Source organism: Cetorhinus maximus, chromosome 18 (genome assembly GCF_964194155.1).
Source record: "Cetorhinus maximus chromosome 18, sCetMax3.hap1.1, whole genome shotgun sequence".
Lineage (NCBI taxonomy): Eukaryota > Metazoa > Chordata > Chondrichthyes > Lamniformes > Cetorhinidae > Cetorhinus > Cetorhinus maximus.
Genome location: NC_135896.1, coordinates 72765527 through 72781349, shown reverse-complemented (window position 1 = coordinate 72781349; position 15823 = coordinate 72765527). Strand labels below are relative to the sequence as shown.

Here is a 15823-nt window from a genome sequence, read left to right as displayed (position 1 = left end):
CTGCTGTTCTTGTTGTCCTTGTAGATGGTAGGCGGTCGTAGGTTTGGAAGGTACTGCCTAAGGAGGCTTAGTGAGTTCCTACAGTGCATCTTGTAGATGGTACACACTGCTGCCACTGTGTGTCAGTGGTGGAGGGAGTGAATGTTTGTGGATGTGGTGCTAATCAAGCAGGCTGCTTTGTCCTGGATGGTGTCAAGCTTCTTGAATGTTGTTGGAGCTGCACTCATCCAGGCAAGTGGAGAGTATTCCATCACACTGCTGACGTGTGCCTAGTAGACGGTGGACAGGCTTTGGGGAGTCAGGAGGTGAGTTACTTATCGCACAATTCCTGGCTTTTGACCTGATCTTGCAGCCACAGTATTTATATGGCTAGTCCAGTTCAGTTTCTGGTCAATGGTAACCCCCAGGATGTTGATAGTGGGGGATTCAGCGATGGTAATGCCATTGAATGTTGAGGGGCGATGGTTAGATTCTCTCTTGTTGGAGATGGCCATTGCCTGACACTTGTGTGGTGCAAATGTTACTTGCCACTTGTCAGGCCAAGCCTGGATATTGTCCAGGTCTTAACTGAATTTGGACATAGACTGCTTCATAGCTGAGGAGTAATGAATGTTGCTGAACATTGTGCAATTATCAGCGAACATCCCCACTTCTGACCTTATGATGGAAGGAAGATCATTGTTGAAGCAGCTGAAGATGGTTGGGCTTAGGACACTACCCTGAGGAACTCCTTACTTCCAGGACATCACTGCAAATGATTGACCTCCAACAATCTTCCTTTGTGCCAGGTATGACTCCAACCAGTGGAGAGTTTTCCCCCTGATTCCTATTGATTCCAGTTTTGCTAGGGCTCCTTGATACCTTCGGTCAAATGCTGCCTTGGTGTCAAGGGCAGTCACCCTCACCTCGCCTCTGGAGTTCAGCTCTTTTGTCCAAGTTTGAACCAAGCCTGTAATGAGGTCAGAAGCTGAGAGACCCTGGCGGAACCCAAACTGGGTTTCAGTGAGCAGGTTATTGCTAAGCAAGTGCCGCTTGATAGCACTGTTGATGACCCTTTCCATCACTTTACTGATGATCGAGAGCAGACTGATGGGGTGGTAATTGACTGGGTTGAATTTGTCCTTCATTTTGAGTACAGGACATACCTGGGCAATTTTCCACAAAGCCGGGTAGATGCCAATGTTGTAGCTGTACTAGGACAGCTTGGCTAGGGGCACAGCAAGTTCTGGAGCACAAGTCTTTAGTACTTTTGCCGGAGTATTGTCAGGGCCCAAAGCCTTTGCACTATCCAGTACCTTCAGCCGTTTCTTGATATCATGTGAAATTAATCGAATTGGTTGAAGACTGACATCTGTGATGCTGGGGACCTCCTTAGGAGGCCGAGATGGATCATCCACTCGGCAATTCTGGCTAAAGATTGCTGCAAATACTTCAGCCTTATGTTTTGCATTTATATGCTGGGCTCCTCCATCATTGAGAATGCAGATATTTGTGGAGCCTCTTCCTCCAGTGAGTTGTTTAATTGTCCACCACCATTCACTAGACTTGGCAAGACTGCAGAGCTGTGATCTAATCCATTGGTTGTGGAATTGCTTAGCTCTGTCTATCACTTGCTGCTTATGCAAATAGTCCTGTCTTGTAGCTTCACCAGGTTGGCACCTCATTTTTAGGTATGTATGGTGCTGCTCCTGGCATGCCCGACTACACTCTTCATTGAACCAGGCTTAATGGTAATGGTAGAGTGGGGTATATGCCAGGCCTTGAGATTACAGATTGTGTTCGAGTACAATTCTGCTGCTGCTGATGGTCCACAGCACCTCATGAATGCCCAGTTTTTAGTTGCTAGATCTGTTTGAAATATATCGCATTTAGCACGGTGTAGTGCCACACAATGCGATGGAGGGTATCCTCAATGTGAAGGTAGGACTTCTTCTCCATAAGGACTGCTGATACTTTCATGGACAGGTGCATCTGTGGCAGGCGGGTTGGAGAGGATGGGGTCAAGTATGTTTTTCTCTCTTGTTGGTTCCCTCACCACCTGCCGCACACCCAGTCTAGCAGCTATGTCCTTTAGGACTCGGCCAGCTTGGCCTGTGGTGGTGCTACCGAGCCACTCTTGGTGATGGACATTGAAGTCTCCCACCCAGAGTACATTCTGCGCCCTTGCCACCCTCAGTCCTTCCTCCAAGTGATGTTAAACATGGAGGAGTACTGATTCTCCCTCCCGACTGTATACCACTGTGCCGTCACCTCTGTTGGATCTGTCCTGCCGGTGGGATAGGATATACCCAGGGATGGTGATGGTGGTGTCTGGGACATTTTCTGTAATTTTGATTCCGTGAGTATGATTATGTCAGGCTGTTGCTTGACTAGTCTGTGGGACAGTTCCCCCAGTTTTGGCAGAAAACCCCAGAAGTTAGTAAGGAGGAACTTGTAGGGTCGATAGGGCTGAGTTTGCCGTTGTTATTTTCGGTGTCTAGGTCAATGTCGGCTGGTTCATCCGGTTTCATTTCTTTTTATTGACTTTTTAGCAGTTTGATACAACTGAGTGGCTTGCTAGGCCATTTCAGAGGGCATTTAAGAGTCAACCACATTGCTGTGGGACTGGAGTCACATGTAGGACTCCAGACTAGGTAAGGATGGCAAATTTCCTTCCCTAAAGGGCAATAGTGAACCAGATGGGTTTCATGGTCATCGTTAGACTTTTAATTTCAGATTTTTAATGAATTCAAATTCCACCATCTGCCGTGGTGGGATTCAAACCCGGGTCCCCAGAGCATTACCCTGGGTCTCTGGATTATCAGTCCAGTGACAATATCATTACGCCACCGCCTCCCTGTTTTCTGCTGGGGCCAAAATCTTGAACTGTTGAGTTCGTTACTTATGCATCTGCAAGGAGCTCGACGAATCCCATGGCAGGAGCAGGCAGGAAGTCACCGTCACTGTCGTTACCTCAGGGGGTTGAAGGTCTGAATGCCATATTTAAAAGACAGCCATTCACTCACTTCAGGCCAGGAGCTCCAGGTTCAAACAGAATGTCACAGAGTGTACAACATTTGGCTCCACGGTTCAGCCTCTCTGCAGGGTCTTCTCCAGGCCATCCAGGAAAGGTGAGAGGTGCTGTTTCCCAGGGATAACGGTATGATGCCCTCCAGTCTGACCACAACGGCGTGGGTGAGATCACAGTGGAGGTTAGCTCCTGTGGGGCCCACAAAAGGACGGGGCCTCAGTGCAGGAAAAGGATGAATGATTTGTTGCGCTCTGACAAGGTATGTGGCATGGTCTATTCACTGCAAAGTGACACTTATAAGGGCATCAGGCTGTGTAAGTGTGCGAGTGCACAGGGATGTCAGGCAGGAGTTTGGGTTGCAGGGTTCAGCAGCAGATGGGACGTGTGCACTGAATGTGTGGCAACCACTTCAAGCTCTCAATATTCTATCAGTTGCAGGACATCCTGCTTGCTAATCACTTAATGAGGAGCTGTCATAGGTATGCATGTTCCTAAACTGCTCATGCACCCAATGGGATGACAATCAATCCTTCTGTCTTTCTGCAGGACAAGAACATGCACAACAGGAGGGAGCGGGCCAAGACTGGAGGTGGCATTCCGATCTATCGAGGGGGAGGCCGCGAGGCCAGCCAAGGAGGAGCAGGACCGTGTCTGTGCTGAACGCAAGATAGAACTCTAGCAAGAAACCAGTGAGGATGCCTCCAGTCTGCAGTTGTCAGATGCGCCCACAAAGTAAACACTTTGCTTTAATCATGGAGCCTGTTTAGTCAATCACAAAACCTTTCTTTTCTCCATTCCAGGTACCAGCAAGAAAGGGAGGCCCGCAAGGGAGACCAGCCACAGAACCAGCCCCAACCCCACCTCTGAGGATGATGCCTCAGAAGCATCAGAGGATGCATCATCATGCTTTTCACCTGCATCCTCCACCAGTGGAGATACATTCACCTTGGTGGGTGCAAGTTCCAGAGTAGGCTCAGCGTCACAATCCAATGAGCACATCACTGACACGGGTCCACAGCTGGTGGAAGGAGTGACAGCCAAGGTCTCTGACTCTCGGAGGACTGCTGGAAACCAGGCCCCCGCTCAGCCCCATGCAGATGACGAGCCTCTGGACGAGCCTCTGGACTCAGCCACAAGAGACCTGATGGAGATACAGAGACAGGCAGGGAAACATCAGGCAGAGATGCCAGAGGCCATGTGCAGACTGGACCGAAGGCTGGAGGAGTCTGTCCACATCCTAACTGTTGTCATGGCTCCAGAATGCGAGCGATGGCTGTCTCCATGGAAAGGGTGGTGGCTGCCTTGGAGACCCAGGTGCAGCAGAATACAGAGCGGCTGCCAGATATGCGCTTGGACTTGCACTCCATCACTCTAGCCATGGGCACAGTGCAGCAGTGGCTAGGCAAGAGGGGACAGGATACCTTGACCTCCCTCTAGGTGCCCCTTCTCCTCAAGGAGTCAGGGAGATGCCATTAGGCACCCACAGAGGAGAGGAGTGCCAGCCAGGCACCTCAGGGACTTCAGCCCAGGACAAGGGTGCCCTGCTGCTCCACCTCCCCTCTGCCAGTGACCCCATCACCTCCAGCAGAACAGGCCGACGAGGATGCACCTGCACCTGAGCATAAGACTCTTAGCAGGCTGGGCCCCTCTAGGCCTCGGGCCACCAGAGGAAGCCCAACAAAGTTAACACAGTCAACAGGGCATAGCAGTCAACAGGCTGCCTCCATCTCAATGTGAGTGTTAGAGCTAGACGTAGTAACAGAAAAAGAGAGATAACAAAGTTTTGATGGCATCCAGGCTGCAGGGGTGTACAACGATTGTATATACTTTTGGCACTTTGTAAATATATGTTCACTTGCACCATTTGGAAGCGTCCTGAATTCCATCTTGCTACCAGTTGCTTCAATGGTCGCTGGCATTTAAAGGTGTGGAATTTGGGCCCCCATCAGAGTCCGATAATGAACTCCTATAGATTTAGTTCTCTCACATTATTAACATAGTGATAACTCAATAATGCCAAAGTGCATGATTAAGCACTGGCCATCATTTGTGAGTGTGTGTCCCGGGCATGCATCATACAAGCCACTACTTGCAGCTCACCATGTTCTGAGCTCTGAAAATGATGTCTGCGCAGTCTTCAGTGAGGTCACTGCACCTCCTGCTGCTGTTGCCCTGATGTGAGATGTGGGTGGATGCAAGGGGTACTTGCAAGGGGAGTTAAACATGCTATGTGAGTGGCAAGGAACACTGTAGATGCTGTGTCAGGGTTGAATGTGTGAAGCTCTACACTGTCTTAACAATAGGAAACCAGAGGCTTCCCTACATGTCTGGAGAAAGCTGTAGTGGGCACGTCCAATTGTCACTGGCCATCCTTGTTGATTTGTCATTTTGAGCTATCATGTAGGTGAAGGCTGCAAGTAAGGAAACAATGGGCAAGTTAGCCTTGAACTCAAGAGGGATTGAGCGTAGGATAAAAGAGGTGTGTGTGCAGTTGACTGGAGCTTTTGTGAAGCCTTATGTGGAGATTTGTTTGTAAGGCTCGTCACCTTATCAAGGGTGGCAAGAGACCCTGCATAAAGGGTTTGCAGTCAAAGTGCACCGGACCTTACTGAAAGACTGGGGTATTAGTCCATGAGGTGAGAGAGAGTAGAATGGGCCTGTGTGCCGGACCATGCTGAGGATTGTGAGACTATCCATGTGAAGCATCATCAGGCCTCTGCACAGACCATGGAAGAAAGATGTTTACACTGGCTGGGGTGTCCACAATGACAGATCATAATCTCACACTAATACTAAGGCCATATAGGACTGAAACTTGTAGGAGTCTGTAATTGGAGAGTCTGGAGTGGTTGCTACTCAACAAATCAGTGCAGGTGAGGCACTCTCAGGTGAGTGGAAAGGCAAGGCCTGGCACAGTGTAAAATGTTGATTCACTATTGCTTGTTTCCAGCTGTTGGTCAAGGTCATCTTCACTGTCAGAGTGTTCCAAATGAAAGACTCATAGAAAGCGGGCGGGTGGGTGACCGGCCGCAGAGGGGTGACCAGCTGCAGAGGGTGGGCGGGTGACCGGCTGCAGAGGGCGGGCGGGTGGCCGGCCGCAGAGAGTCCTAGCAAGCTCTAAGAAATGCTGTTCAACCTGTGGAGCTTCAGCACTTGAGTGGGCTTGCATAGAGTTCCTCTCTTAATCTACATTGTCTGCGACTCTTGAGTATGTTAGACATTGCTGTAATGTAGCTTAAATATTTTGGTCCCTGCATTTACCAAATCTGTATCAATAATACAAATATTACCAAATGTCTAATATGCTGCAGCAGCTTATTTTGAAGTTTTCGCAAATGAACCTTATTTTTAAGTAAAACAGAAACTCACTGCTTGTCAAAAGTACATCATTTTTAGTTTAATAATTTTGTCACTGAAGTGGCTCTGTGACTGTGTTTAATATTAGCAGAGCCAAAGTTCATATTCTACATCAGATAATTAAAGGCCAACAATGCACCTAACTACAATGGTCAACAGTTAACTGGGGAAAAGGTCATAAGTTGTTCCTCCCCACCCTGTAGCAAGAGACGGTTTAAAAGTACCTTTGTTAAAATCCACATTAGATGGTAGTGTGCCCTTACATACATGATAGGGCAACAGTCTGAAAACTGTGTCCTCAAAGGAATTAAAAGGAGTGTTGCAATCAGGTTGCATAACAGAGCTCTGGTCCTTGCAGAACTTTTCAAGTAACCTGTTTGTGCCACAATTAAAGAAGAGAAACAGTTAGTAACAACACCTGAAAACAGATTATCTGGTTATTATCACGTTGCTGTTTGTGGGAGCTTGCTGTGTGTTAATTGGCTGCTGTGTTTCCGACACTGCAACAATGATTACAACTTAAACTACTTCACTGGCTGTAAAATGCTTTGGAACATCATGAGGTTGTGAATAGAGCTGTGCAATACAAGTTTTTTCTTTTAGCTTTTCAAAAACTTAATTTAGCAACATCTTCCCTACTTCTGGATGAAGAGTCAACACTCAATGCTTCAGTTCACAATAATTAGACATGGCAGCGTAACAATTAATCCCACTTCCTAGATTCTGTACAATTTCTCTGTTCATTGTTTAATTGTCCATCACCATGACTGGATGTGGTGATGGACAGTTGCTTTGATCTGATTAGTTAGTTGTGAGATCGCTTAGCTCTGTCTACTGCTTGCTGCTTTTGCTGTTTGGCACGCAAGTAGGCCTATGTTGTAGCCTCACCAGGTTGACACCTCACTTTAGGTATGTCCGGTGCAGCTCCTGGCATGCCCTCCTGCACTCATCATTGAACCAGGGCTGATCCCTTGGCTTGATGGTAATGGTAGAGTGGGGATATGCCAGGCCTTAAGGTTACAGATTGTGGTTGAATATAATTCTGCAGTTGCTGATGGCCCACAAGACTAGATCTGTTTGAAATCTATCCCATATAGCACATTGGTAGTGCTGCACAACTTAATTATGAAGCCGGGACTTTGTCCCATTTGGCCCATCGCGTAGGAACATTCAGGAGTAGGCCATTCGGCCCCTCGAGCCTGCTCTGCCATCCAACTAGATCATGGATGATCTTCTACCTCAATGCCATCTTCCCACACTATCCCATATCCCTTGATGTTATTGGTATAAGAACATAAGAACTAGGAGCAGGAGTAGGCAATTCAGCCCCTCGAGCCTGCCCCGCCATTCAATACGATCATGGCTGATCTCATTTCGGCCTCAGCTCCAATTTCCCGCCCCTTCCCCACAACTTTTCAACCCATTACTAATTAAAAATCTGTCTATCTCCTCCTTAAATTTATTCAGCGTCCCGGCATCCACTGCACTCTGAGGTAGTGAATTCCACAGATTCACGACCCTTTGAGAAAAGTAATTCCTCCTCATCTCTGATTTAAATCTACCACCCCTTAGCCTAAAACTATGGCCTCTCATTCTAGAATGCCCCACAAGGGGAAACATCCGCTCCATGTCTACTTTGTCTATCCCCTTTAGCCTCTTATATACCTCAATTAGATCTCCTCTCAACTTTCTAAACTCTAGCGAGTATAGGCCTAAACTGCTCAATCTCTCCTCATAAGACAAGCCCTGCATCTCTGGAATCAATCTAGTGAACCTCCTCTGAACCACCTCCAGCGCAACTACATCCTTCCTCAAGTAAGGGACCAAAACCGTGCACAGTGCTCCAGGTGTGGTCTCACCAATGCCTTGTTCAGTTGCAACAACACTTTCCTATTTTTATACTCTATTCCTTTAGCAATAAATGCCAAAATTCCATTTGCCTTCCTAATTACCTGCTGTAGCTGCATATTAGCTTTCAGCGATTCATGCACAATGACATCCAGATCCCTCTGCACTGAAGCATTCTGAAGTTTCTCTCCATTTAAATAATAAGTCACCTTTTTATTCTTCTGGCCAAAATGGATAACCTCACACTTATCCACGTTAAACTCCATCTGCCAAATTTTGGCCCATTCACCTAACTTGTCCATATCCATTTGTAAATTTCTTATTTCTTCATTGCAACTTACTTTCCCACCTATTCTAGCGTCATCTACAAATTTAGCTATAGTACCTTCTATCCCTGAATCCAAGTCATTAATATAGATTGTAAATAGTTGGGGCCCAAGGACCGAACCCTTTGGCACCCCACTAATTACAGCTTGCCATCCAGAAAAAGAACCATTTATTCCGACTCTGCTTTCTGTTGGTTAGCCAATCCTCTATCCAAGCTAATATATTACCCCTAACTCTGTGTGATCTTTTCTTGTGTATTAATCTTTTGTGCGGCTCTTTATCAAAGGCCTTCTGGAAGTTCAGATATACTACATTTACAGGATCCCCATTATCCACTTTGCTTGTCACATCTTCAAAGAACTCTCGCAAATTAGTCAAACACGATTTACTCTTCGTAAAGCCATGCTGACTCTGATGGATTGCATTTTGACTTTCCAAATGCCCCATTACTTCCTTATCTCGAAATCTATCAACCTCTGCTTTGAACATACTCAATGACTGAGCCTCATCAGTGCTGACTCTTTGAGAGAGCTACTGAACTTATCCCAGCACCCCTTCTCTTTCCTCCACAGCTCTGCAAATATTTTCTCTTCAGTGGGAAGCACTGATGATTTTTCTAACTTTCTGTTGGTTGAACATTGGAACTCTGTTTGGTACGCAATCTGACCACTTAGCCAAGATCAAGCATGATTTGACACTGGGGTTCCAATCCAACTTCCTGAGTCTGCAGCATATTCTGCTGCACAAAGCATTCCAAAGCACTGTCTCGTCTCAGAACCACTATTCTCACTTATCTGAATCTAGTCAGTTTCAAAAAGCCAGAGTGTGGTAGATGCCTTGAGTTATTTTAAGGTTCTTTGCACAAAATAATGGGAGCAAAACTGGAAGAACAGAAGAAAAAAATAGTCCACATTGTCTTGAAAGATGTGTGCAAAGGACAAAGTAGTTTTGGATAGAGTTGATGCACTTACAAGTCTCCTCTGTTTAGAGTGGTTGCTGCTGACTGATTCAAATTCCCAACTGGTTCTTCAAACTGCAAGATTTAAAAACAAAATGAGTTTATTTCAAAAAATATAACAGAATAAAAATGTATTTTTTTTAAATGAACTGACTTCCTGGAATTTTCATACAAGATTTTCAACAAGTTTACAATGAGTATTGTTGAAAAAAGGGACATGCGATTGAAACTTTTCATCTTGCACTCATCAGGACAGCTTGCAACAAAAACCAACAGTAAAGGGAACAATAATTTATATTGCATGAGAAGAGAGTGCTGATCGGTTGGCAAGTAGACTCTAATTGGTAGAGGCATTGCCGTGGAGAATGCAGCAGAGAACAGTTAACTACCAAGCTTTTGTTAAAATTCAACCCAGGCAGGTCAACTGATTGGTCAAGGCATTTGCAGAGAGAAGGAACATGTCCATGCATTGCATCTTTTCCAACTAAACATAAGCTTGAGGGGCAGCCATTCCCTGGTTCATTCCCCATGGCAATATCTTGACCAATCAGAGTCAACCTGCCTGGTTTGAATTTGAATAAAAGCTTGGCAGTTAACTGTTCTCTGTTGCATTCTTCATGGCAATTCCTCTACCAATCAGAGTCCACTTGCCAACCAAGCAGCACTCTTTTCTCATGCAGTATAAATTGTTGTTTCCTTTACAGTTGGTTTATCTTGTGAGCGGTCCCAAGACAAAAAGTTTCAATATCACGTCTCTTTTTTCAGCAATGCTCAAGCTCTGTATCACCAAATGACTAAATTCACAATGGGAAAAGTACAACCCACAGAGTAAGAAAAATGTAAAAGTTCCCATCAAATGCTAATGCACTAACCAATGCTGATTGCAAGTTTCCTGCAGACGTAATGCGGGCAATCCCTTTCCCAACCATTTGGATTTGTATTGACCCCTTACTTAGGGCGACATTCAGGTCTGTGAGGTTGCTGATCATACTGGGGGTTGCCTAAAAAACAAAAGGGAAATCATGTTTATGGAAGGTTGAGCAAGTATATATAACTCGACAATAAATCAGTATAAAATAGGGTGATTTTAAAAAAAAATTAACCTTATTGCTTTTTTCTTTCTGGGATTCACAGGAACAGAGGAATGGGAGGAGGCTATTCAGCCCCTCAAAACTCTTTTGCCATTAGATCAGATCATGGCTGATCTATATCTCAACTCCATTTACCTGCCCTAGTTGCATAACCCTTAGCTAACAAAATCTATCAAGCTCAGTTTTGAAATTCTCAACTGATCATCCTACCAACCTCAACAGGTTTCTGGGGGAGTTAGTTCCAGACTTCTCTTACCCCTTATGTGAAGAAGTGCTTCCTGACATCACCCCCTCAATGAAATTTTAAGGTTATGCCCTTTTGTTCTGGATTCTCCCACCAGAGCGAATAGTTTCTCTCTATCTGTCCTACTAGCTCATGCACATCTTTGGATTAAGACTGGGGAGGGGAGGGATGAGGAAAGAAGGTGAGAAGGCATTTCCTTGACTTCAACTGAACCTTGACATGTAGAAAAGAATAAGTAAAGTGCAATAAAGTAATTGCTCATTGTTAAGCAGAGGGAGCAATAAATTGGCCGAGTTTTACTGGAGTTTGAAACAGAGCTTGTAGTGCAGCCTGGACACACATTCAATTTTCCACCTCAAGTTTAAGAAAGACCAGAAGGAGCGAACAGAAACAGACGCCATGATTTTAACTTGGAATGTATCGGTGTATTTTGGGTGGGAAGGCCCAGGGTGAATGATAAACTACAGAAACGGTCTCAGCAGTCAGTTGAGTCATGGGGAGGGGAATCCTGATCGTGGGGAGGGTGAAGCTGGGGAAGGGAAGGCATGAGGTTTCCTTGTGCCCGCAGGTTGCTGTTGCAACACAGGCCAGCAGAAAAAAATGAATTAAAAGTCACCCTGCTGGGCCTCCTTCTGGCCCTTGATTACTATTCCCGAATGGGGAAACCTCCAGCGTCTCCGAATGGGGAAACCTCCAGCGTCTCCGAATGGGGAAACCTCCAGCGTCCCCGAATGGGGAAATCTCCAGCGTCCCCGAATGGGGAAACCTCCAGTGTCCCCGAAAGGGGAAACCTCCAGCGTCCCCGAAAGGGGAAACCTCCAGCGTCCCCGAAAGGGGAAACCTTCAGCGTTCCCGAATGGGGAAACCTCCAGCGTCCCCGAATGGGGAAACCTCCAGTGTCTCCGATTGGGGAAACCTCCAGCGTCTCCGAATGGGGAAACCTCCAGCGTCTCCGAATGGGGAAACCTCCAGCGTCCCCGAATGGGGAAACCTCCAGCGTCCCCGAATGGGGAAACCTCCAGCGTCCCCGAAAGGGGAAACCTCCAGCGTCCCCGAATGGGGAAACCTCCAGCGTCCCCGAATGGGGAAACCTCCAGTGCTCCCCCCAACCACTGCACAGGAAAAGGCTAAAATGGCAGACGTGCTTCCACTCCATTTTAATTCTTCCCCTTGCACTCCTAATCACCTTTCTGATTTCCACCCTGGCCACACAGGAAGGACTAAAGAACAAAAAAGCCATTCTTAGCAAACGTATTCTAAACTAGATGCTAGATATTTACACATTATGCATGGTGAAAAGTTTAACTGACAGAACTGAAAAAAAAGTCAAACATATTCAACATATAAGAGAAGTGTATCCAAAAGTATAAAAGCAAAATACTGTGGATGCTGGAATTCTGACATAAAAACAGAAAATGCTGGAAAAACTCTGGAGCTTTTCCAGCATTTTCTGTTTTTGTATTTAAAAGTATGCTTGTTTTCATATCTTCACACTTCTTCCCCTTGGAGAATAGTGTGGGGTATTGGAAGGATTCAAATAACCTGATGACCTTCCATGGCCATTTTCAATTCCTGGAGTGGGATTTGAACCCTGAACCTTCAGGCTCAGAGGCAGTAGTGCTGCCAGTGGAGCCACAGGACCTCCCTATATTTCAAATTGCTCCCTCTCATCCACTCTCAGTGACTCTTCCAAACTTTTCCTCAGAAATACAGCATCTTAAAACATTGAAAAAATAGGCCATTCAGCCCATTAAATCTGCATTGGCTCTTTGCTTAGAAATCCTAAACTAACCCCACTGGCTTGCACTCCCAACAGCCTTGTATCTTCCTCTGCTTCAAGCCTCAATTTTCCATCAAAAGAAATGGCCTCTGCCTCATTCACTCCCTGTTGTAAAGGAGTTGGCTCAATAAACCTTTGTGAAAAAAAACATTTCCTAATGTCTCTCATCCTTCTCAGTGATATTTTAAATTCAGAAACCCACAGCATTGACTCTCCAAGCAGAGGAGGTAGAGTAAATATGGTAAGACTATCAGAACACTGGATCATTTTATAAAACTTCCTTTAACCCTCTGCTTCACTTTCTCTGCTCCAGTGGGAGCCAGTATCTGGAGTCTCTCCTCAAAACTATAGTTTTCTATCCTCGGCATCACCCTGGTGAATTTACACTGTACATTCTCTATGGCTTTAATGTCTTTTTTATAATGGGGCATCCAGAACTACACACAGCACCCCAATGATGTAATTTCTGACAAAAATGTATCACTACTTCTTTGCTCTGTGCCCTTTTATAATACTCAGTGCTGTTGGCCCTTTTTATACTTCATCTTTCTGCACTTAATATTTGGGAAATTATATATCTAAATCCCCAGGTGCACATAGAAATAAATAGGTATGATTTGATAGCCATTACAGAGACATGGTTACAGGATAACATAGATTGGGACCTGAATATTAAAGGGTATAGGACATTTAGAAAGGACAGGAAGAAAGGAAAGGTGGACGGGTAGCTCTACAAGTTAATAATGGTATTAGCACAATAGAGAGGGATGACCTAGGTTCAGGAAACCAGGACGTGGAAATGTTTTGGGTAGAGATGAGAAATGATAAAGGCAAGAAGTCACTTGTGGGAGTCGTGTACAGGCCCCCTAATTGTAACCACATGGTAGGGTGGAGCATAAAAGAAGAAATAAAGGGAGCTTGTCAGAAAGGCATGGCAATAATCATGGGAGATTTTAATCTACCTATAGACTGGAAAAGTCAGATGGGCAAAGGTAGGGTAGATCAGAAGTTCACAGAATGTTTCCAGGATGGTTTCTTAGAACAGCACGTTCAGGAGCCAACTAGAGAGCAGGCTATACTAGACATGGTATGGTGCAAAGAGATGGGATTAATAGATGATCTCATAGTGAAGGCGCCCCTATGAAGCAGTGACCATAATATGCTTGAATTTTACATTCGGTTTGGGGGAGAGAGGAGTGGGTCTGAGATAATGTTTTTAAACTTAAATAAGAGCAATTATGAGGGCATGAAAACAGAACTGGCTAAAGTGAATTGGCAAATTAGGTTAAGGGATAGGTCAATGGAGATGCAGCGGCTAATATTTAAGGGGATATTTCAGAATACACAGAATAGATACATTCCAACGAGTAAGAAAAAGTCCAAGGGATGGACACACCATCCATAGAACCATAGAAAAGTTACAGCACAGAAGGAGGCCATTTGGCCCATCTTGTCCATGCCAGACCGGGGACACCCAGGTGCCCTTTCTAATCCCACCTTCCTGCACCCGGCCCATAGCCCTGCAGCTGACAGCACTTAAGGTGCAGATCCAGATACTTTTTAAAAGAGTTCAGAGTTTCTGCCTCTACCACCAACTTGGGCAGTGAATTCTAGACACCCACTACCCTCTGCGTAAAAATGTTCTTCCTCACGTCCCCCCTACACCTTCCGCCACTTATCTTGAATTTATGTCCCCTGGTTCTAGAATTCTCCACCAAGGGAAACAATTTTATCCTGTCCACTCTATCTATTCCCCTCATAATTTTGTACACCTCAATCAAGTCACCTCTCAGCCTTCTTTGTTCTAAGGAAAATAACCCCAACCTATCCAATCTCTCCTCGTAGCTACACTTTTCTAACCCTGGCAACATTCTTGTAAACCTCCTTTGCACTCTCTCCAGAGCTATTACGTCCTTCCTGTAATGTGGTGACCAGAACTGCACACAATACTCCAGTTGTGGCCTCACCAGTGTTTTATACAATTCCAACATTATATCCTTACTTTTATATTCTATACCTCTGCCAATGAAGGAGAGCATTCCATATGCCTTCTTTTCAACCTTGTCTACTTGAACTGCTGCCTTCAGGGACCTGTGTACTTGTACACCAAGATCTCTCACTTCATCTACCCCTCTTAGTATATTCCCATTTATTGTGTAATCCCTGTAACTGTTTGACCTCCCTAAATGTATGACCTCATACTTCTCTATGTTAAAATCCATCTGCTACTTTACCGCCCACTCCACCAACCCATCTATATCGTTTTGGAGATTATGGCTATCCTCTACACTATCCACTACTCGGCCAATCTTTGTGTCATCTGCAAATTTCCCAATCGTGCCCCCCACGTTCACGTCCAAATCATTAATATATAACACAAACAGCAAGGGCCCCAACACCGAGCCCTGTGGAACACCACTCGAGACAACTTTCTATTTGCAAGGGCATCCATTGACCATTACACTTTGTTTCCTGTTACAAAGCCAACCTTTTATCCAGTTTGCCACATTACCCTGAATCCCATGGGCTTTTACTTTCCTGACCAATCTGCCATGTGGGACCTTGTCAAATGCCTTGCTAAAATCCACGTACACAACATCCACTGCACTACCTTCATCAACCTTTCCTGTCACTTCCTCAAATTTGTGAGGCAAGACCTTCCTTTAACAAATCCATGCTGACCATCCCTGACTAGTCCATGCCTTTCCACATGACAGTTAATTCTACCTCTCAGGATTGATTCTACTAATTTGCTCACCACCGATGTAAGACTAACTGGCCTATAATTGTTTGGCATTTCCTTTGATCCCTTTTTAAACAATGGAACTACGTTTGCATTTCTCCAGTCCTCCGGCACCCCCCCTGTATCTAGTGAAGATTGGAAAATCATCCTCAGAGCATCTGTTATCTCCTCCCTGACTTCCTTCAGTAGCCTCAGAAACAATCCATCTGGCCCTGGTGACTTATCAACTTTCAAGGATTTCAACCCTTTGAGTACTTCCTTTCTCTTTATGACTATCCCGTCCAAAGGGATCTGTGGTTAACTAGAAAGGTTAAAGATAGTATCAAACTTAAAGAAAAAGTATATAATTGTGCAAAGATAGGTGGAAGGCCAGAAGACTGGACAGAATATAAGGAACAGCAAAGGATGACTAAAAGATTAATAAGGAGGGAAAAATTAGAGTTCGAGAGAAAGCTAGCCAGAAAC

At 45.3% G+C, this 15823-nt stretch overlaps 1 protein-coding gene across 2 annotated transcripts in view; it reads right to left on the bottom strand.

Moving 5' to 3' along the window:
- The window catches only part of LOC144693243 (BRD4-interacting chromatin-remodeling complex-associated protein-like), a 120914-nt gene that overhangs the window by 18108 nt on the left and 86983 nt on the right, over window positions 1-15823 (bottom strand). For both annotated transcript variants that reach the window (XM_078562906.1, XM_078562907.1), the window contains 3 exons: window positions 10373-10501; window positions 9514-9575; window positions 6592-6740 (listed from right to left, as the gene is read on the bottom strand). In XM_078562906.1, coding sequence (XP_078419032.1) covers window positions 6592-6740; window positions 9514-9575; window positions 10373-10501 — 340 coding nt within the window. The remainder of the gene's footprint in view (window positions 1-6591; window positions 6741-9513; window positions 9576-10372; window positions 10502-15823) is intronic.